The sequence below is a fragment of the Nesoenas mayeri genome (assembly GCF_963082525.1).
Source record: "Nesoenas mayeri genome assembly, chromosome: 11".
NCBI classification, from domain to species: domain Eukaryota; kingdom Metazoa; phylum Chordata; class Aves; order Columbiformes; family Columbidae; genus Nesoenas; species Nesoenas mayeri.
In genome coordinates this window covers 4,238,279-4,260,972 of record NC_137563.1, presented here as the reverse complement: position 1 = coordinate 4,260,972, position 22,694 = coordinate 4,238,279, and the positions used below count along the sequence as shown (strand labels likewise).

The 22,694-nt window shown below is 39.8% G+C and overlaps 1 protein-coding gene across 1 annotated transcript in view; it reads left to right on the top strand.

Annotated features, from left to right (window-relative positions):
* Positions 1-8,607: 8,607 nt before the first annotated feature.
* IL16 (interleukin 16) overlaps positions 8,608-22,694 on the top strand; it is a gene marked incomplete at its 5' end in the record, with an annotated part of 34,540 nt that continues 20,453 nt past the window's right edge. The window contains 4 exons of the mRNA XM_080351167.1: positions 8,608-8,654; positions 13,220-13,631; positions 21,576-21,720; positions 22,469-22,578. Of these exons, the coding sequence (XP_080207293.1) occupies positions 8,608-8,654; positions 13,220-13,631; positions 21,576-21,720; positions 22,469-22,578 (714 nt within the window). The remainder of the gene's footprint in view (positions 8,655-13,219; positions 13,632-21,575; positions 21,721-22,468; positions 22,579-22,694) is intronic.

Here is a 22,694-nt window from a genome sequence, read left to right as displayed (position 1 = left end):
TCATTAGTGACTGATTCATACAGTGTGAGCCTACAGAAAAACAACATGCAGGCTAGTACAGCACACAGATATCGATGATTTATTCTCCACATTGCTAGTGTAACCTCGGTTTTTGTGTTTGCTTTGAGCTGAGCACACAGGAGGCTCCAGGAGCAGCCCCTGCTGCTCCTCTGCAAGGGGAGTCTCAGTGTGGTGGGGGACAAACACCTCCCTTCACCCCCACTGTACCAGCCTGTGGCTGTGGATGGGTGACACAGAGCTGTGGGGCTGTCACATTGCTTCAATTTTTGCTGAAGGACTAACCCAACAGACGATGCTGTCTCCATCACTTTTACAGCTCTTTCCTATTAGAGAGTGCCAGTGATGTGTTCTGCTGCTTTTATTTGCCCAGTGTTGTTATAACATTTATGCTCTGTGTTACAGTATGACACATACTGTACACTGTAAAATAATTCGCCTGCTTTATCATATAGAATAAACCTTGTATGTGATAGATTCTGCATAATACAACATGGGTTGTTGTACTCGACACCAGCAAATTCTTCTTTTTTTCTAAGAGTATTTGTTAATAATATTGTTCATTGTCCCATTAAAAAATATATATATATCTTACAGTAATTTGCATCAGAGAAATCCCCAGCCCACGCATCCAAGAAACAATGTGACAGCCACAGCACAATTTCAATGATGAGGGCAAGGATTCAGAAGTGAAGGAAAGTAAAGCTCTCTAAGGTCAAAACAGCATGTCGCTATCAGAACTGGGAGAAGATCTCCAAACTAAATACAGCGATATGTCAAAAAATGAGCTGGGGAAGATTGTTACTGCTTTACGGTGCGTGATGTGTATTAGATGTGGTTGATAAGGTTCAGTTGTAGGTAGCTTACACCTTTGCCGAAGATTAACACTGAGCCTAAACTGGTATTGTCAGTTTTTGCTTAACGTTTTTGCTCTACTCGTTTTACTCACTTGGGGTCCCTTGTTTTAGCCAGAAATATGAAAACAACAACTTAAAAACTCCTGGTTTTGTATGCAACACTCATAGGTCTGGGAATTCTTACCTCTCGAATGTTTGAGTCAAGTCTTCTAAGATTTACTCCATGAATCAAAAGACGAAATTTCCAATCAGTTTAAAACATGTTGAAGAAAAAGGAAGCAATCAGAATGGAAATCCTGAGTGACGCTGGTGCTTGTATGATTGTCTTTGAACATGATTTTGGACAATTATTTGGGACTTAAATTCCAGAAGAGGCTGTTTCTTCTGGTTAAATCCAAACTGGGACAAAGGATATAGTATTGATTCTTCTGGAGAGATGAGTAAGTATTATCTCGATCAAAAATGAGCAGACGTGAGGAATGGGCACTGGAAAAGTTGACCTCCCTGAGCACATCTCTGCTCCAGAGTCAGGATAATGCAGTGGCTGCCCTCGGGACCAAGCCTCCTGTGGTACATGGGCTGTGTGAGCCTCAACATGCTGGTTTACACTTTCACAGACATAGCAGCTTTTTGTGCATATCCAGACAGCCTTTCCGGACAGACTATTCACAAGACAGCCATGGGGTCAGGAGGCAGACAAACTGTCACACAACCCAATCGTATAGATGCTCTTGTCCCCTCCACCAGCTGTAAAACAAATACAGTACCTGCAATATGAGTTGTACAAGTTTCTTATGGATTAAGGCATCCCTTTCCTCTCCCTAATGCTATGGAGCTTAATTAGCTACTATCTTAGAGCCCTGGACCACAGACACTGTACTGTAACTAACAGTTATTTTGCCATTGTTTAAACTAAGGTCATCATAAAACCCCGACACAATCAAATATTAGGTCATGCAATAGAGTTCCATGACACCTCCCACCCCATGGTCTCCCTTTACTTATCTTCACAGAAAGTGCTGGTGAATTGATCACGAGCCTTTACTGTGCCATAATAAAGTAAAGCTCTCCAGGACAAATACAGAAATACAAGCATATGAGTGCAAGGACCCAGCAATGTTTAAAAGACATGGTAACTAACCAGAGGAACAATCTATCTGAGGGTACATCAAGTTTTCAAGACTAGGGTGGAATAATGTCTTTACATTAAGATTTTGAGCTTATTTTAACATATATGTGTGTATATATATATGTGTGTGTGTGTGTATATATATATATATATATTTTAAAATATATGGAGCAGAACTTATTGCCGTCAGTACAGGAATTACGGGTTAATTTTTTATCTTTGACAGGTCAAATAGACTAGCTCAATAGAACAAATTCTGCTCGGCTTGAAACCTGTGATTCTACAGGAAGAAAACAAAGACCAAGATCAGGAGTTCTCAGCTGAGATTTCTCAGTCACTAGCTCCGAGCTCTTTAACATTAGATACTGCTCCGAGGGTTCAGGCTGATTTCTAAACATGGAAGAAAAGTCATCTCCCAGAGACACCAGATTCTAGACTGTTTAGGCTGCTACAGCTGATTCCAGTATGATCTGTCACACCTATGAACAAAGTGTCACAAGATCACACAAAGCACCAGAACATTGTGGTTTGTGTCTTACCAGGGAGCAATTTATGTGACAGATTATACTGTTTTACTCATGAGAAACCTGGAAAATAATCTAGTCTCATTTTGCTGTCAACAATAATGCTAGTGAGTAACATACGTGGTGTGCATTACAACTAAAGATAGTGTTAAAAGCTGCACTGTTGCAGAAGAGCAAGAGAGCTGCCACTGGAATTTTATATTGTTATCTTCAACGCCATAAATAAACACTATTCACTCAGCTTCATTTTGATTGTCACAGCCTTAGAGATAAAGAAAAGCAGCAGAAATGTGAGGAGTCCTCAAGACTGGTTTAGTACAGAGTTAAGCTGCAGCCTGTGTAAGTAGCTTTGCATGTGCCAGGCACCAGGCATAACACTCAGTAGTTCCTGCTAAAGCCTTGCAGTTGAAATGACAACTGTACTTATAAATATGGTAAAGTGACCTTATTTAGTCATAGATATCCAAGAGATTACATAATTGCACATCAATCACTGACAGTGCTAATTAAAACAAACAAGCAGAAAAACAAACAAAACTCCGAAAACTCCACATCTCCCCTCAAACAAACACACAACACCAAAAAAACCTCAAACAACCAAACCAACCAACCCAGCAGCCAAGACAGGACCATGCTGCGATCTGTGACATGCCGAAGGACAACGAGCTCCTGAGTTCAGTGAGACAGAGATCAGGCTGCTGCAGAAAGTGGTGCCTGTGCCAGCACGTAAAACGTGGAGCAAATTCTGCCACAGGTAACTCAGATGAACTCCATCTATTGACCTTTTAAGTTCTTCCATTCATTCATATCCATATGTTCAAGGAATAAACGTTACAATGAATACGACAGAATCCAACGTGGACTCACAATAAAATGTAAAACTAGATGGGTCTAAATACATTTTTTACATTGAACTAATGAAAAATACAGAGAAAAAATTTATATGATTCTTGTATGTATACTAAGTTCATTTTTCTTTTGCCCTTTACTTTTTTCCTGATAAATCATAGTTTTGGCAATTAATAATTCTCCTTTCATTCATCTAAATGGCCCCTTATGTCAGCTTACAGTTCAGGGGCATATAAATCAAAAGGAATGCAAAGTCACATGAAAAAGGAACATTATGTGACTGGAAATGTGGGAAGAAGAGGTAAAGTCAAAACTTTTTAAAATATTTGTTTTAAATTAGAATGACACCGCACAGGGGAGCTCACATGTTTTTACCACTCTGGTGCTGCAGTAAGTTATGAACTGTGTGTTGGTCAATAGCTTTAAAAATATTGATGGACCTTTTCTTCAATACCAGATATTTAAAAACTTCATAGCTGACACAAATATTCTGTAGAGTTTCTCTAAACCCAACATAATCACTTACATGTAGTTTATATACTCTGTACAAAAATTATTAAAATAACAGAACACTACCCAGTACCCTTTGTCAAAAGGGCACCATTCTTGCTCTACCTCATATATGACACCAGTGCTACAGTCAATGCTCTTTACACTGATAGTGCTGTTATCAACGTTGCATGGGCTACTTCTGTAAACAAAACACTGTATGTGTACAGGAAGATATTCTTAATAGATTTCCAGGATATTTTCTCAAGATGAGGTAAAAATACTTTTTGAGGGGTGTACACTTAGTATAAGACCCTCTTCTGTGGAACTGTATAAGCACTATTTTACAGCTTATCTCTAAGGCACTGCAACAAGTAAGGACACCAGAAGAAGGTTTGTAATCATGCAGAGTGTGAGCATGTTATGCAACACAGAAGTGTTCGAGAAGACAAGGTGTAGAAACGTTATTAATTCCCAGGAAGGCAATTCACTGGAAAACAGGCTAGAATGCTGCAGAGCTGGATACTGGTATGAAAGAGTCAGGTAATAAAGTTCACAAAAGGAAGCAGATTTGCAAAAAAGGATCTGGAGAAAAAGAAGGAGATCCAAACATATGAAAGCAGCATGAAGCTGAGAGAATGGAGGCGCAGAAGAAGAAAAGGTGAAAGTGTGTAGAAGACAGAGGATGACACCAGCATAGAGATCAATGAGAAAAGGATTCTACAGAGACTTGAAGATCAGGATGTTTTTCCTACTAAAAGAATGGAACAAATCTTAGAGGCAGTGAATTTAAAACAATTACAAGGAAGTATATTTTTTATGTAACACGTGAAACTCATTGCCTCTGGATACTCTTGAAATCAAAAGCTTAATAGGAGCCAGAAATGGCTAAATTATAGTTACATTACACAAGATTAATTTCATCTGTAGAAAAAAAACCCAACAACCTTTGTGCTTCCTGGCAAAGGTTAGGTACTAAGTGACGAAAGGAATTAAAAAGAGATTTACCTAACTTGACATAATGTAATATTTATCCATTATGGGACAGCTGTAGCTTCTGCTAAAACAAAACTAACCAATCATAATGTAAAAAGCTCCAACAAATTTGGAATACATACAAAACCTCAAAGTGCCAGCATACTCTTACCAATAAGGTACTCAGAAGAAACCCTTCCTGAAAGGAAGCTCTCTCTTGATTTTTTATATATATATTTATTTATAGATGTATCTATATATTTTTTTATATATATATGTGTGTTTTTTAACATTTTTTTTACAAGGTAATTCCTTTGAAGTAATTGCTGTTAGCCATTGCTGGAGAAGGATGCTGGATTTACTGTGCTTATAGGGTGACTCAATGTGCCATGTTACTATGTTTTGACGGATGGAAGGGCAGAGTGAAAACTGCAAAACCAAGACTAAGATGACTAATCCAGTCCTGGCTTAGCAGGATTGTCCTGTGCGACATCACTGTTGACTGGAATATGGCAAAATGTGAAAATTGTGATTGTGTTTAAGACAAAAGTAATTAGTCTGTTTACTGAGCAATGTAAGGATAGGACCAAATCTAGATTGCTCCAAACTATTGTCTTTCCTATTAACACAAGTAGTATTTGGAGTTGGGCGGAGATCAGGACTGAGGCTAAGTTCCATCATTACTTAGATTTGCTTTGCCCAGTACTAATGTTCTGCTTAAATTTATATGCTCCTTTTTGGAAAAGGTTATCACCAGTAGCAACAGGCAAAATATTTAGTACTGAGTAGTCTGCATATTTGTCCTCTAGAATTCAAACCTTTGGATACGGAAAATAATTTGGGGAAAAGAGGGATCAGCTCCTATATCTGCTGTAATTCCACACACCCCCTGATTTTAGTCAGGCAAAAGAGAAGAACTGTCATAAAAAATAAATTCAATGGCTCCTCTATTTCCTTTTCCCATCTCCGATAGACACTAAATCCAGACATCAGAAAAGTTCCTCTATTTTATGGTAACTAGGACCCTGTCCCAGGGCAGAGGTATCATTATACCTGTTGATGGTACTCTTTGACTTTCATTTGGAGGCAAGAGCTGCTCCTTCTTCTGCACCCTATTCCCTTTGACTATAGATTTTATTTTCATCAACTCACCTCTTGGGGTGAAATCTCTGTCCCGCTGAAATCAAATGCAAACCAGCTAACTTCAAAGGGCTCAGAATTTCTGCTGTCTTCTTGTTCCACACATTATTATGTTTTAGTATTTCCTCCTATTTTTTCAACTCTCTTCATTTTATTGCGTTCTTCTTTTCTCGTCCTTCACCAGAGAAGGCAGTAACGAAACCCAGCTGATTTGTCCTATAGTACCTATTATCTCATCAACCTTTATCACGGCAGATCCTTTCTGCAAAGGAGAGTCCACATAATTTCAATCTTTTAATACAAAATTCCAGCCTATGACCAGCGTTCATTGCCCTTTTCCTGGTATTATACCTTTGAGCTAAGTAATAAAGATCAACCACAGTATCCAATATCAAAGCATACCAATAGTGCAACATGGCAGGCACAGCAGAGGTTCTCTTTCTCTCCTTTTCCTTAAGGCTTCTAAAAATGTGCTTTTCTGTTCACTACTGGACACTGAACAATAACTGTACAGAGAAGATGGAAAAAACTGCAAAAGGTTAGGAGTGAAACAACATGAAAATACAGCCCCTCCTTGTGATATTTACGTTTCTGCTGCTGGCCCTGGCAGAAGTCCAGATTCTGAATGAACAAAACTCCCAGTGGCTTAAGGACTACAGCATTCAGCCCATAGTCGGGAAACGCAATAGCATGTGACAATAGGAAGAAATAAAAAGAGCTTTCCAATGCTTTTGAGCTTCCAGCTCAATCAGTTTGGACCGAAACTCAGGGGCTGTTGAGGTTTTGTGTGAATGAGTTCTCTATTGCTAAACAAAAACACGTGTGTGTTACAGTGTAAGGCAGTTAAGTGGTAAACAGTATGTGGCTTTGCTTCCTCATTGATATTTCATTTTTACAGCACTAGCACTACAAAACCCCATTTTATGTACAAGGCCACTGTCCTCTCTATTCAAATACAGTGAGGAACTCTTTCCAAAAACACAAAATCAGCTTCCTATTTCTCCTCCTTTCCAGGAAAGCTACTGGATAACTGTTCAGTGACAAATTATGTCTCTTCTACAAGATTAGAATTTAAAAGAGTTGGGTAATATTCCATGTTTACTGTCATCCAGTGATCCAGGTTAAACTCATTTCCTTTACAAAAGATTTCCTTTGGGGAACTAACATCCTGGAAACTTAATTGTTGGGAAAAGAATGTAAAATTATTTTCTGTTTGTATACACTTAAAATATAAATTACCCACAACTGTATTATCAGGAATAGAGTGTTTTGAGGCTCTTATAGACACTGTACAGAGTAGAGATTTCATCTTCACTTTTTCTCCCAGCACATACATCATTCTCATGGGGCAAATGCTTCACAGTCCGTGTTTTATCTAGAGGTCACAGGAGCACTGAACATGAGACTATATCAGTACTATGTTTTAAACCTATTTTATAATTTTTCTCTTTTGTGGTTTTTGTGACAGAGCAATAAAACCAGGACCTTTAAGCACAGAACACTGAGGGCAGCAGGTGTCTTAGCACTCTTCTGTTGACCATTTCCATGACCAGACAGGTTCAGATGTAAAATTCAAGTTTCTGTTTACATTTTCCTGAAAAGTATAGGATTTAAAGTTTGTGAGTTCATTCCAAAGAGGCCTCACTATTTTAATAAACTAACAACGACGGTTTCAGAGAATTATTTTTGTTAGGGAACATTTTAAAAAAATTTACAAACTCTCTATGTATCTTATCACTCAAATTCATCGAAATAAAGTAGGTTTCTGCAGCAAGATTGTTATTTGTCAGTGTGAGCAGAACTGAGGATTGACAGGTGGGCACTGGCACACTTATCTGTGTGAAGGATGGAAAACAGCTAAGTGTGTCCTGGGCCACAGCAGAAAGGCGACTCCTGCTCCCACAACGGGTGGTAGATGTAACTCAAGTGTGGTGGCACTCACCACAACAGTAGAATAGACTGAACCAGTTACTTTGCAGAGAATGAATGGTGTAACTGAGACAACTGGGAATTGATGTCATAGTTCTCATTTCCAAGATACTCGATGGGAAAAGCAACAATTTCTGAGTCCTTGAATAGGTTGGATCACAAATTTGTAGCCTAGTCCATAAATGGGAGAGTATTTTAAGAACTGGTGCACAATACTAAGTCTTGGCATTCAGAAGTGGCTCCTAGCATGTTTTACTCCTGGAGCAGAAGCAGCCTATGAAATTCTGACTAACTTAATACTTCAAATATCTGCTAAAAATTATGAGAAACATGCTTGCCATGTCAGCCTCCTGCAGAAAAACCTGCATTTGATTAGCACAGATTCTGTCTGCTCCCCCCAAGTAGGTTCAACATGCCTGAACCCCATCAATCCTAGGACCAGAGATTGATGGGTAAAAACCGGTGACACCAACTCCTTAAATGGTCCTGCCTTCTCTGGGTAGCTGGGAGCCTGCTGGAAACAGTTTCCCCAATACTGCATCCCATTGCTTTTGTTTGTCTATCCTTGCTGACATTTTCTTCAATTAGGAAACAATAGCTCCGTTCCAATGTACTGAGCAGAATTACTGAAACCGAGCCACGTGACACCATGAGAGTGTGTTTTCAATTATTCACTCTGTCTTTTTCTGCCAGGCCTATGAAGAGGAACAGCCTTCTGCAGGAGTCAGGTTTGTCTGCCTCGCTGTTTTAAGTTCCTCCTTTTGAATCTTCATTTTACAATTAGGGTTTTTATTAAATTATTTTTTAACACTAAATTCTCCTCTTGAAGAGTTTCTTACTCTTTATTAGAAAACTTCCAAATGTCTAGCTCTTTCTGCTACCTGGAAATTCTAGACATCTGCAATAGTTCAGTGCTAATAGTACTGCTCAGTAACAAATACGATAAAGATCACAAGATCTAGATTAAAATGGCATGCAAGATATCACGCTGTTAGCACTTGGTAATGTAAAACTCATCTTGTTCTTGCTAGTAAAGAAAAATTCTGTCTTTCCTACTGTCTGGTTAACAGCAGAGCATTTGCATTCAGTCTGGAAGCTACACCAAATTATTGCATCTTGTAAATGCTGGGTTTAATATTCAACCAAAAATCTGAACCAAATGGGCACAGCTCAAATCATGTATTTTGTTTGCAGAAGACAGACTGTGTTAGGAGTTTTTAGACTTAAAACTGGAAAAATAAAGCTAGGAGAGAAAAAAAAAAAAAAAGAAAAGAAACAGAGAAGGAACATTTGGTTTGCATTACAAACCACAGACAACTTCCATCAGGCATGCTGGAGGTATAAGAATGGCAAGAGAAAATGACAAGCAGTGAGTGCACTGGAGGGAAAGATGAATAGTTTGGTGCATTGTCTTTGAAGTAATTGTCCATGCTCGCGATACCTTGAATTAAATTTGGTGGAAGGTGGCAATGAGTCATAAAGCTTCTCTGGTACTTGTGATATTGTTTTCTGTGTAAAAGAACATATCTGGATATTTTTATCAGAAAACTTATAGACTATGTTTTTGGTACCTCCTATATTTCTGTCACTTACGCAACCCTGAATCAGCAGCTCTGGAAAGGATGTTGCTTTAGTTAAGACTTGGACTGTGATCTAATCTTAGAGCAAGTATTTAACTGGAAGTCTTCAGGTCTACTGAGCTTATTTTCACCTCAGCCCCTGGCTTGCTTTGAGATACTAGGTAAGTTATTCAGGGTTAAACTTGGTCTTTGAGCCAATGGAACTCTGTTGGGGGCTGGGGAGGAGGAAACAGCTGATGCAGTGGTGCTAAAGGGATGTTCTCTCTGCATAAAGTAAAATTTCTCAGGAGCATTGCAGAGGGGTGGAATGGCAGAATGCACTTAAAACAATGTTTTCAACAGGTGCTCCTATGTGTTCGCTGCATCCCAGCTGCTTAGCACAGTCACAGGGACATCTCTGGGAGCATTTAGTACTGATGGCAGTGCTGCCTTCTGAAGCTCAGCAGCTTCAGGCAAAGTGAGAAAGGGCTCCTGCATCTCTCCATCCTTCATTCTAGCACGCCGGTCTCCAGAGAGCCGCATTTTGACCATTAAGCTATCAAGTCCTCTACTGACCCATGTGCTTAATAGCTCTTTTTTCATCCTTTGAGGAAGCAAGAGTGCATTGAAATCCTTGAAAGAAAAGTGCTATTTCTTCTAATTTTCTCCCACAGGCAAGATTATTTAGGTCTGTGTGCAATTTGGGCTCATTTCTGATGTTCTTATTGCTAGTATCTATTAGCAATTGCCAGAATCACAGAAGAGCACCATCCCCTGCTGCAGACTTTCAAGTGATGCACATTTCACACAACTTCAGCAAGCATTAATAGCTTCGATGCTTCCTACCCAGGTGCTGAGGGGATGCACCTGCAGAAATTCCCCTCGTCCTAGCCATCCTATTGGTTTTTAAACTCCACATTCTGGTCTAATAGGCCAGATTACATTTTTACCTACCTTCAGACATGCAGGAAAAGCAACATCAAGCTTTACAAGTTTCATTTCCTAATGCATGTTGGATGTTAACAGGGATTTCACAACTCAAAAATTGCGGTTATAATGGGTACATGTATATTATGGCAGACTAAAGCTTTAGGCTTAGCACTAAAAAGTGTCTCTTTCTAAAAATCTTCAAACCTTGAATGTCTCTTAGTATTAACAGGAATGTGTCAGTCAGCATTTAACTAACGTAATCAGCAAAAAAAGTGTACAAAAAATTGCACACTTGTCATGCTGAATTACACCAACAACTACTAAGTTCTCAAAATTATTGTTCTAATATAATTCATAGCACTTTTGGTCTCTCTACTTCAAAATAAATTACCGCATAGAGGTTCTGAAAAGCAGCTTCTCTCAGTAGTACAGGAAGGGAGATTAATCCTAGAGAAATAAGACCCCACGTCAGCCACAAAGTCTATGGGTTAAAGATGAGCTCCATCTATGTCATACCTTTCTCCATCCCCTCTGGCCTCTGTGTCCTTACACAACAGTTCAGATGTCCCTTTATTCAGCGTGTGCTCCGTGTCACAGGGAGGGAGTGTGGCCGTGCCACTGGGCATCCTCCATCCTCATCGTGGCTGCAAATCTTGTCATTCATAAGAGAGGCCACTGTGAAAAAAGAAAAAAGTAGAACATTTTGTGTACAGAAGGGAATGGAGAATATGCCAGTTCAGTGTGACCTCGAAAGCTTCTCTTGTGCCAGTGCGAGGCCGGCTGGGAGCCCAGTGACTCCAGTTCCAATGTTCCCATCCAGTGGGGTCAGACACTCCCACGGGAGCTGAGTGGATCCCAGAGACACACGCGAGAGGGGCAGAAAACACAGCAGGTTTGTGGAATTTGACGTGTTCTCTGGATACTTTCAAACTTCAGCTTTGCCCTGGAATAGCACCCTGACAAGTTCCAATACGCAGGGCACGAGCTTCTGAAATGTTAGGGATTTTGTTTTGGAAAAGAGACATCAGGGAGCAGAGCAATATTAGGACTGCTATGATGGAAAATAAGTTATAAATTGAAGGCTGTAGGAGCATTACCTATCAAAAAATACCAGAAAAGACTGCTCAAATAAACACCCTTCTCCCTGGGAGATGAAGGGACCTCTTTGCTCCTCCTGGAAAAGCTATGTGTACATTTTCTTTTTCTTTTACAAACACAAACTCAGATTCATGCTGAATTGTGTATTTCTCCAGCAACCCCATATAGCTCCTATAGACAGGTACTCAATGGCATAGTGTTTACCATCTGGTTTTGGTTTTCCTGGTTATTTGTATGAAAGGGGGTAAAAAAAATAATAAAAAGAAAAATAATCCTGCAGATTTATTAAAGGCTGGCTTGTGTTTATTATACGGATCTGGCTTGGTCAGAACTGGCAGGCCTGTGTTTATTGTGGCTGTAAGGAGCTTTTAGAAGATCTGCCTCTTCTATTTCTGCATCACCAACAGCATTTCAGGTACAAAGTACATACCTACCTACCTACTTCTGCATAGAAATGGGCGAAACAAACAAACAAAAACCAACCAACAAACAACTCCCCCTTCAAAAAACCAAACCAAACCACTGAACCAAACACAACCACCTAGGTTAGAGCACAATGTACAATCATTTTCTCTCAATGATATCTTTGAGAAGTGCTTTTTGAATTACGTTGACTTTGAATTTTGCATGTGATACCTTATAGGATCTTTGATTTATGCAAATCCTCTTGTTTCAATAGGTATTTTCTTGGAAATGGCAGCATACAGTATCAAATAGGTGCTGTGAAGAGAACAGAAAAGTTTGTGTAATAAATATAATAAAAAATAAGTGAGAAAGACAAAGTAATAAATTTATACTTCCTCTTGTTGAATTTTCAGCACTGACACATACCTACCAAAATATTTCTTCAAACCTTTTTTCTGAGAGAAAAAGTAAACGGTTTAACAAATCTTCCCTTTGCTATCTTAACGCGCTCATTATTCATTTTACAAAAGTTCCAACTTTACAAATGTTCCAACGATTCTGATTGTGTAGCATTTCTTCCATTTCCTCTTAATTTCATATGCTGAATCATAGGCTGAAACAAAACATTTCTGTAATGGGACATGTTTTGATTGATGTATTGGAGCTGTATTCCTTTATAGAGTTCAATCTCTAATCAGATATTCACATCTTAAGTGCTTCACTGGATCTCTCTGTTGCTGTTAAATGCGTGGTCTTAAGTGAGCTATGGTCTGCAAAGGTAGGAGCTTTATAGCAGCCTGACATTCCTCACCCTCTCACAGCTAAGATCTACTTTTGCTAAACCACTTACAAATCAGATGTGCCAGGCGGAGAACTTAACCTCGACAATTTGATTAATCTTCTTTGAATTATAGTGGTTTCATGAATCAAACTTCAGAAGGAGCTTCCTCTTTCCAAATAATGTAAGGAGGATAGAGTAATGCTTTTAAAGTATCTTCCTTTTCAATTTGGGATTTCAACATGCAAATTCAGCAGAAGCCCAAAAGAAGTAGCACAAATGGAAGCATCAAAAACATTTATTAAAAGCACTCTGCTGTGCTTGGGAAGCAAGGGAAGAGAATGAAAAGGTGAAGGAGAATTTAGTAGAGCACTGCACAGAAACAGAATTAGCAAGTCATGAGAGATCACGTGGCTGTTAGCAGACTGAAAGGCTCTGTTGATTCGATTTATTCATTAGGGCTTTCCAGTAGTGTAGGTTATTAAGTGGGAGAAAGTGGGGTATATTACAACTTACTTTTTATGTTTCCTTTCCTGGAGGATATTTAGCACCAGAGAAGCGGAGAAAGTTATTGAAAGTATCATGCCGCATAAATGGGAGAACGATAGGAAAAAGAGCAGCACCACCAGCTCTCTGAAGATGGATCGAAAGAGCGATGCTGGGAACAGGAGGTCAAGGAAGTTTCGCTCCATTTCAAGATCACTTATACTTTGCAATGCCAAAAACAGCGACGATGGGTCAAGTCCGGATGAGAAATACCCTGATCCCTTTGAGATCTCTACCAGCTGGGGTCAAGATGATTTTGACTGCTGTCCTAGAACACAACTACCGTGCACATCAGAGACAGAAGACAGCTCACCTGACCCTCCACGTGTGATCACCAGCATGGTCCAGTCCAAAGCTGCCGCAAATGAGAACTGCAACAACCTGAGAGGAAAGTTACTCACCAAGGTAGGCAAGTCAGTGCGATATATTGTAATGTTTCCTATTGCAGTAGTTTCTAAATGGATTAATTCATGTTTCTCAGGAACACAGGGTTGTACTTGACCCTGTGAGCCTGCAATGTTCCTGCTCTGCATAAGCAGCATGAAAATATATTAGCTTCCCTGCTGGGATGTTGCACTCTACTGACTGATGTTCTGCTGAAACCGGTGACTGCTCAGACACTCTCGGTGTATCTGAACTAGCACAGCTGGTGCTTTCTGTCTGAAATACGGTATTCAGCTCAAAATATAAAACTGTAGCTGTAGTAAAGTGCATTTGTAAAGTGTGATACCAGGAGATCTCACAAGCCATGGAAGCAAGAATTATATTACTACTATGAAAGACATGGGAGATTCAGCAAGCAGATGTTCTTTCTCTTTGATTCAGGAAGGAGGTATTGATGGCTCTAGAACCACCAGAGATGTCACTTTTTCCTAGAGGTGTAAAATTCTTAACAGCCTCATGTCACAACATTTTTCTTTAATCAAGAAGTATCTACATTAACCCTAAAGGTCCGAAGAATTTTTCAGTCTGAGCAATATATTTTAGATGCTGTCAGGAAGTTCCTTTTCAGTGACATACCCTAATTTTTCCACTTTCTCTATGTTTGTTGATGTGATGTGTAAAAGGGTCTTCCTTGCAAGTAAGGCATGTCTTAAATACAGTTTGTGTCCTCCTGGCACCTCCTTTATTATTATGTCTTTTACCTATGCAAATAGTAGTTTGTGTAAAAGAACTGTTTCTTTCACCTATAACATTTCTTTCTTAGATATTCTATTTTATTTTACATACCTTCAATAGAAATTAGCTAAAACTAGACCTCTACATCTAAAGACACGGTAGCACAGAAAATCAGAATCTCCTCTTACTCCTTGAGTTTCCTGCTAATAATCACAGCATGCAGCCCAGTATCGCAAAGAACTGCAGCAGCACAGAGTTCTGGATGTGACATGTTCCAGCCCCTGGCAAAGGCCCAGCATGAGGACAAAACCAAGCCAACTATCTATTACATTCTGACAGAAAACATAAATAGGCGACACTGACCCAAGTCTCAAAATACACTCAGTCACCTGCAAAATTGTACCGCCATCTCCCTTTTGGAAACAGTCCGTATGCACTCTGATGATTTTGTTCTGGGAGTGAAGGAGTTGGTCTCCCTCCTTCGCTCTTTTAACAAAGCTGAAGCACTTTCTTAGGTGTGTATCAGCTGCCACAGTCTACTTGCTTGTGTACCTCCAAAATACGCAAGGCTCCAATAACTATTGTGATCCATACCCACATGAAACTACTCAGTATCTTATTGCAGACTGTAAATTTAGATAATTTGCTTTTATATCTGGCGAGTAGCTCAAATAGGAATCTGGGGAACAGAGTAAGTCTCATAACTAATGCCATTGCACTGACAAAATATAAGTGCTGAGGGTATAAATCCACTCTTAGGCTGGAGTGTTAGTTTCACTGAACAGGATGGGTCAGGAGCCTGCATGGATGGTGACACATTAATTAGCAGCCCAGTCCCTTACAGTAGCATTTGGGCTGCTTAGTGTCATAGTAGACAATGGGTACATTAAATGCCCTCTCCAGAGCTCTCAAAGCAATATAAACCTCTTCAGATGCCACTTGCTAATCTTCCATACCTTTCAGAGTCATGGATCAGTGAGTGATTCTAAAAAGTCTTTGCATGCTAAATAGGATGAAATTTGGTAACAGGAACACTGACATTATCCTGTACTACTGTTGCTGAGGCTTTGCCCAATATTACGAAAGTGGTGATCTCTATCTTCCATATAAAGTACAAATCTGTCAGAACCATCTTCCCATACCACATGTCTTAGAGAGCTTAAAAGCTCTCTTTAAGAAAGGAGTCAACCAGCATTTTTCAAGTTCCAGTGTAATGCTCACTATCTCCATGTGACACTTCAGAAATTCATGCTGTGTGACTCAGAGCTGAAGTATCCTTGTCTTTGTTCAAGAAAATTGATTCCATTCTTTCTGTGGTGTTGCTGAGGATATTCCACTATTCTCCTTTCCAGTGCCTGCAGCCTTAAGCACGACTCTGAAGGTGCTAATAACTCATACAAAACTCAACAACTTAATTTCTGGAAGGAAAGAAGAATGTTTACAAGTGCTGTGTCTTTCAGTGCTCCCTGTGCATCTTTTCTTCAGAGCTGAAGTGGAACCTGGAACATCAGTATCCCAAATAGTTCTTCTCTTCTGTTCAAAATCTGAAGTATCTCTTTGAGCCACACTCTGCTGATTGTATGGGATTCTTTATTGCATAAACCATCAGGAAATCAAACAGTGTTTCAGGACTACTGCATATGTATTAGAGGCACATTTTCTTGATACTAAAATATTTGGGATCCCAAAGAGTAGTCCTGTGGCCCATTACTAACAGTCTGAGAAACTATATGCTACTTACAACAAGGAAATGAGAGATAAGAGGAGGATTTTTGAAGAGTGGGCATCTATAAATCATGGCATCAGTTCCTTTCACTTCAGTCTTCAATAGAAAATGTTGCTGTAGCCGTTGGGAGAAGCATAACAGCATGAGCACAACCTCTATTAGACGTTGAATTAATTTCATTTCTGTGTTCCAATATTCACTCATTTGACTATTGGTTGTTGTGTCTAGAGCACCCATGATTACCTGGGTGTCATCTGTTCAGCTTCTGGACCACTTACCTTCCAAGACGGGGTGGTATGGAAAGAGGTGCAAAGCCATCTTGTCCATCTATAAACAAGCAGATGTCCTTTATAGTTCCCTTCTCAGAAAATCAGCAGCATTCAGGTGGCCTGAAAGGAAAACACAAAAATTGTAAGTGGTGTCTGATACCTTGCACATTAACACAGTGTGAGCTGCCAAAGATGGCCCTGTCTGCTCATATCATAACAAAGTCTGAAACGATGCCAGTTGTAGGAAGAATGGAGAGAACTAGACTATCAAATCTGATATTTCAGAGAACAGCAGTCTCTGCTGGGTTTGAAAGCTGCTTCAAGAACCTCCCATTACCTCTTTCCTGCACCACCAGCACCCTGGGAAGCACTGAGAGTTACCAGCCAGAGGGGCTGGTTGAAGTAGCATCTAAAACAAACTATAAAAAGGAAGGGTTGACTCTGTATACAAACACTGGATCCAAGCTGATCCGACTGCATGGCTCCACTCAGATCTAGAAACTTCTCTATCCTTCCTTCCTTTGGTCCCTGACGTTCTGCTTGAAGAAGGAAAAAGTAAAAAGGTCATTTTTCTCCCTTGGTCATCACTAGAATATGTTTTTATCAACTCGCTTTTATGCAAGCACTGGTTAGCTGGCCCATTGGTACCAGGACAAATGTTATGGCAACAGACTGTAATGTCTCAAACACGAGCCTATGGGCAGGATAGAAAAACAAAGCCAGAAGAGAAGATTGCGTTTATTTAGACATTTGTATGTTCGCTGCCCTTTTCCTACTTTTTCTCTCTTTCTGTCATCCTGGCTTTCTCGCTTTTGTGACTTCAGGGCCATGTTATCCCCAGAGCAAGTTGAGAAAGGAGCTGTTACATTAAGACAGTGTGTACTGCAAAATGCACGCCAGGGCAAAGGCTCCCAGAAAAACAAACCAAAATCCAGATAATGGGTGGAAACATCTGTAACATCTGATGTGCTGAATGGTTGTCTAGGGCAGAACCTTAATCCCATGGCCTGACTACTGCACCATTCAAAGACTTTCTAGCTTCTACCATTTTATTAATTGCAATGGGAATATGTTGCTGGGAAAATAAATTGCATCTACTATAAATATTTTGAAAAGACCGAGGCATTGGCTGGGGCACATCAGAATTGGTGGAGTCATGTCATTTTATGCCAGAGAGACTTTGGCCCTTTCTCTATTAGAACTGATGCAGAAGAAAATGCTTCTTGAAGAAAATCCCCAAAGATTGTATTCTCTTAATCTTACACTTGGAAATTCCAGCCATTGCACAGACAGGGGGGCAAAAAAAGCTAAATATTTAAATTCATTATTGTGCTGTTACATTTTTTTTTTTTAATAGCAGTCAATCAGCTCATTGTCACATGCTTGGTTAACCGAGTCAAAGACCTTACTTGAACTAGCCTTGTATAACACTTCGTTTCAGACAATCTCACTACTGTGTCGTATGTTAAGACTGCACAAAAGTTTTCAGTTTTCCACAGATGCCATGGTTACCCTTATTTCTAAACAACATCTGGAATTAGATGTTTTGACACAGGACTGTGGGCTAGAAATGTCTAATAAGAGCTTGAAGGAAAAAGAAATTCTTTAAGTGGCAGAGAGAAAACGTACTCAGAAGTTTTGCATTTTGTATGACAGGAAAAGGGGAGCAAGAGGAGAGAGTTGGCCTGGTCGTGCAAATAACTTTTCCAGAACTAAACACAAAAAATTAATCTAATCTCACCTGTGACAAACATGCATTCCAGGAGGCTCTTGAACTCCACCTCCGACTTTTATCTTTCAGCCAAGTTGATTCAGTTTAAAGATTTGTTTGCTTATAATGCACTCCCACAGGCTTTCTTCATTTTGTTTTCACAGCGATGAGTGGAACTTATAACACAGTTTTTCCAGTCTTGAAGTGCTCGGTGGCAAAGCCCCTTCTAGGTAGAGAGATTTTATTCACTGGCAGCAAATATACATTTAAGCGTAAGTTCTAACAATAACCAGCCAAAGTTGACCTAGAATCCACCTGCCCACACAACAGCAAACCTGCCAACCTTATATTAGCAAATTTTCAGCACTATAAATCGCCTTTCAAAATGGTCAGGACACTTTAAAAAGGAGGAGGAGGATGCAAAATAAACACTGTCTTTACTCTTGGAACAATCAGCAGTATTTCTATGCATAAAATAATAAGTGAGATGGGAAATAAAAGATATTAAAGAACAAAACCCAAAGTAATTTGGCTACTGGCACATGAATTGGTCAAATGTTTATTTTTCTAAAGAACAGCTTTTATTAATTTTCTGTCATGTTGCAATAACTTGGATGTGGATATAGTGATCTATATCCTGGATCCAAAAAAGTGCAGATGCTGACAACATACAGATATTTGCTTCATGTCCCTTCAGCCCTGCAAAAACCTTTTTTTCCTTAAGTAATACACATAAATGAATTGCAGAACTACCCGACACACGTTGTGTATTTGAAATGTCGCCCAACTTGGTAAGATGACTACAGATTTGAACAAAAATTGTTCCTGAGATTTTTCTGCAGTGTACAATGGATTTAACCTCCATTTCCTTCTAAGTGCATGTAACTTACTGCTCTTGGAAACAATATACACATCAATTTTTATTTGGTGTAATTTCACATGTATGTCCCAAACAACCCAAAATTTCCAGCCTGGCATGTGTCCCATTGTACAAAATACAATGTTTTCCCCAAAGGACTTACATGGTGCTGCAATGAAAAACCTCAGAGCCAAACCCACTGCAGTCTGTGATGTCCTGTGAAACTGATGAGAGCCAAATGACTTTTGGACAACTAACTATGAAGCGTTTTACAAACACTATGATCGCAGCAGCTGCACACTGCAAGCAAGTTATAGGAAGGGCATAAGCATGCTCTGCTCTTAACAGAGATGAGTTGGGAGCAGTCTGAAAAGGCCCACTGTTAATTTAAAATCAAGAACAAAATGAAACGAGGACAACAGCTATGCAAAGCTCTGTGTGTGTGCCTGACCAGTGTCTGTGAGAGGATACATAGATTTTTTAAGGGACCGGTACACAAGAGTAAGGACTCCTAAAAAGAAAAGCTGGCAATTCCAAACTTTAATTCTGACCACAGAAAAAACTAGAAACAGCTTTTTTTAAACACTGACTCTGTTATACAATTATTCTTTCACAACAGCCCCAACCCACGATCAGCTGACATCTCAAAATACTTAGCTAACCAGCAGAATAATTTCCTACCTGGCTTATCTGTCTTACATTTCTCATGTTTTAGAACAAGTACATTACTCTATTGAAAATCCTGTGAATCTAATGGATGTTTCATGTATGCAGAATCTGGCGTCTAGTTTCTTACTGATATCTAAAGGACCAGTGCAAACAAACAGAAAAGATAGCTCATATTTTTTGCTACTCAGGATATGAAATTTTGAGACATCAGAATTCTAATCTTTATTATGTTACCACGCCAAAGACTTCAAAGCACTGACATAAGATAAAAAGGAACATAATGTAGCCCTGGTTTAAATTATGTATTTCCCAAGATATTTACCTTGGGTGAAAAGTAAATATGGAAGCTCCAAAACTAATACCAGAGTTCAAAAAACTGGTTTATAATAGAATTCTGTCTGTGCTTACGCTCTTACTGGTTACTCTCTTGGAGAACGCTTCATGAACAAAACAGGCTTCGTAAAATTGAGATGCTCCTCACTAATGGCAGACGATCTGGAATGCAAGTGAACCACAGAGTTAACCAGTCAGTCAATACAAGTATAGTCCTTACCCATTACCTACTGAATTCAGCCTGCAGTGAGCCTGGGGCTCCAAGTTAAATACTTCATTCATTCGTTCATTCATTCATTTGTTCATTCACTCACAGCCTTAGATTTACTCTGGTAGGTCTCAGAATTGGAGTCAGGCTTCAACACTCAGCCTGGAAGATGATGACCTTTATTGACATTGCCATAAATGTGAAGTTTGTGTTTGCTGTCAGTCAAGTACGATGTGATTCCTACTGATTTGTGGTGAAAGGGTATAATGGCTCTAACTCTCAGGGCTGGATGAGCTCTGCTTAGGGCAGAAAGGAAACCCTGCTGATGGTGAAGAAAGTTGTCATAAAGTTTTCCTTTTACTGTCAGACAACTATGGATTACTGGAAATAGATCATGCCACTCTGAGCAGGGGACCTGGGAACAATACAGACAGTTGACCACTGCTATATTTTGTGGCCTGTCCTAACATATGAAATTTGCCTCCCCTTCAGAAATCTATACCTCAGTCATACAAATCTCTTGGGAACAAGCCTGGATCCAGGATACACTGAGAGTCCCCTTCACTATGTGGAGTATGGAGAGGCTGGCCAGGGCAGAGGAGGTGGGTTCAGCTGGGAGCAGAACAAGTGAATACTTGAATTAGGAGATTTACTAAGCAAATGGAAAACAAACGGTGTGTTAGCTTTCCGTGTCTTTTGAGAATTCTTAAGTGTTCGTGCATTTGTGCTGCAGGAGCATATGTCCTAGACAAACGTGTTGACCTTCATGTGCTTAGTCAATCCATTCTTTGCTTTACTTACTCATATGACTTCAGACACTATTTCTCTTTCTGTATGGCCATATGTTAATGATTCATAACTGTTAAAAATGTGCTTACAATTAGTCCTCCAGATGCAACACACAGACTACGGCAACCTCAACCAGTCTGGAGTGCACAAAGAATCTTCTCTTGTTGCAGTCCTCTCTGCCTCCCTGCCCACACTTAACAAGTCTGCACCAGCGGTGGAGCTTCTAGTGTTTTGTATACACTTATTTTCCATTCAGACCTTTTCTGCTTTCCAGAGTACCTCCTTTTCTGGCATACACTTAATTTCCTCCCTGTCTTTTCTTATAATAGTTGGCATAGGCAAAATTTATCCACTTACTGTGAAAAGTCTATTATCTGCTCTTCCCCTGCATGCAAAGGGCACTCTATTCCAATACTTCCTTGTTGTAGCCAGAAGCCACTGAAGTCCTAAGGAAAACAACTTCTTTTAAAACATTGACTCTATAAAACAATTATTCTTTCACAAATGCACAGTGTTAAAGGCCTGTTCCTGTTCGACTTGGAGGCAATCTGGTTCTAAGAACAAGAACATTTTCTGCATTTCTTAAAAAGGCTCAGGATAACTGTAAGTAACATTTAATGTCCTCAGTGTGTATTTCTTTCACAAAACCTTTGTCTTCTGCATCAGGACAGTTGCATCTGCAGGCTGTGTACAAGCACAGGGAGCAGCAGCTCAGGAATCAAGCTCTCGAGGAGCCCGAATTGTGCATCTTTCTGGAAAGGGCTCACGGGCAGCCACGCGCCTGCTGCTGGAGGCACAGCGAACAGGTACGGTACATGTGGAATCAGCAGGCTTGTTAGGGAGCCATTGGTCTGCAGGCATCTTGTATGACCATCTTTCTGTGACGAGCTATGCTTTGAGGTTCAGTTTCAGAGAAAGATGGTGATGTTTGGGAATAAATTCTTGCAATGCTTCCAGTCAAAAGGACAGGTCAAAGTTCTGGAAAAATAAAACTGTGACCATTCAGAGATCTGATGCTTCTCAGTTACATTAAAAAATAAAACCTGGAAGAATGAAAGCTTGTACATAACATCAGGTTTCCAAACAGTGTTTTGCTATTTGCACTATTAACGCCCAATGTAGGATGTCACCAGCCTAGCAAGGCCATAAGAAAGCAATGTGAGCCAAAGTTCCCGAAAGGGAGTAAAGCATATGTTCCCTGATCAACTTGCAAACACAAGATGATGAGAAAGGAGGAATATTTTGCCTGACTTGGGCTATTCTATTCTATGCTACCTTAGCTTGGATATAAGCTATATATGGAAAGGCAAGAACTGATCACCAGGACTAAGCAGAAGAGACCAGCAACAGGAAAACAATCTAGCAGGGAATGGGGTGCATCACACATCAACATGACTCATGGCAGGTTTGCTTAAGGCAAAGGAACGATTACAGCCCACTCCTCAATGAGACATGCAGCACAATAGTGCCGAACTGTTAACTGTTCTTTGTAAAACGGCATGTATGTTCCTCTTTAATTTCTTCTTTTTTTTTTTTAAGGGATGGTCGTCTGAGCCCAGAGGACGGTCGTCTGAGCCCAAGGGATGAACTGTTAACACTAAAAGGACAGTCACTTAAAGATCTGTCCAGCAAGGAGACTGAATCTCTTATTCACCCAAGAACACAGCTGATGAACTTCATGATGTCTAGCAAAGTAAGCATCAAAGTTGTGGTCCCCTCCCACAACGGTGGGGTGATTTGACAACATTTACTTGAGAGAGATGGGGAATTTGTGCATCAGACATC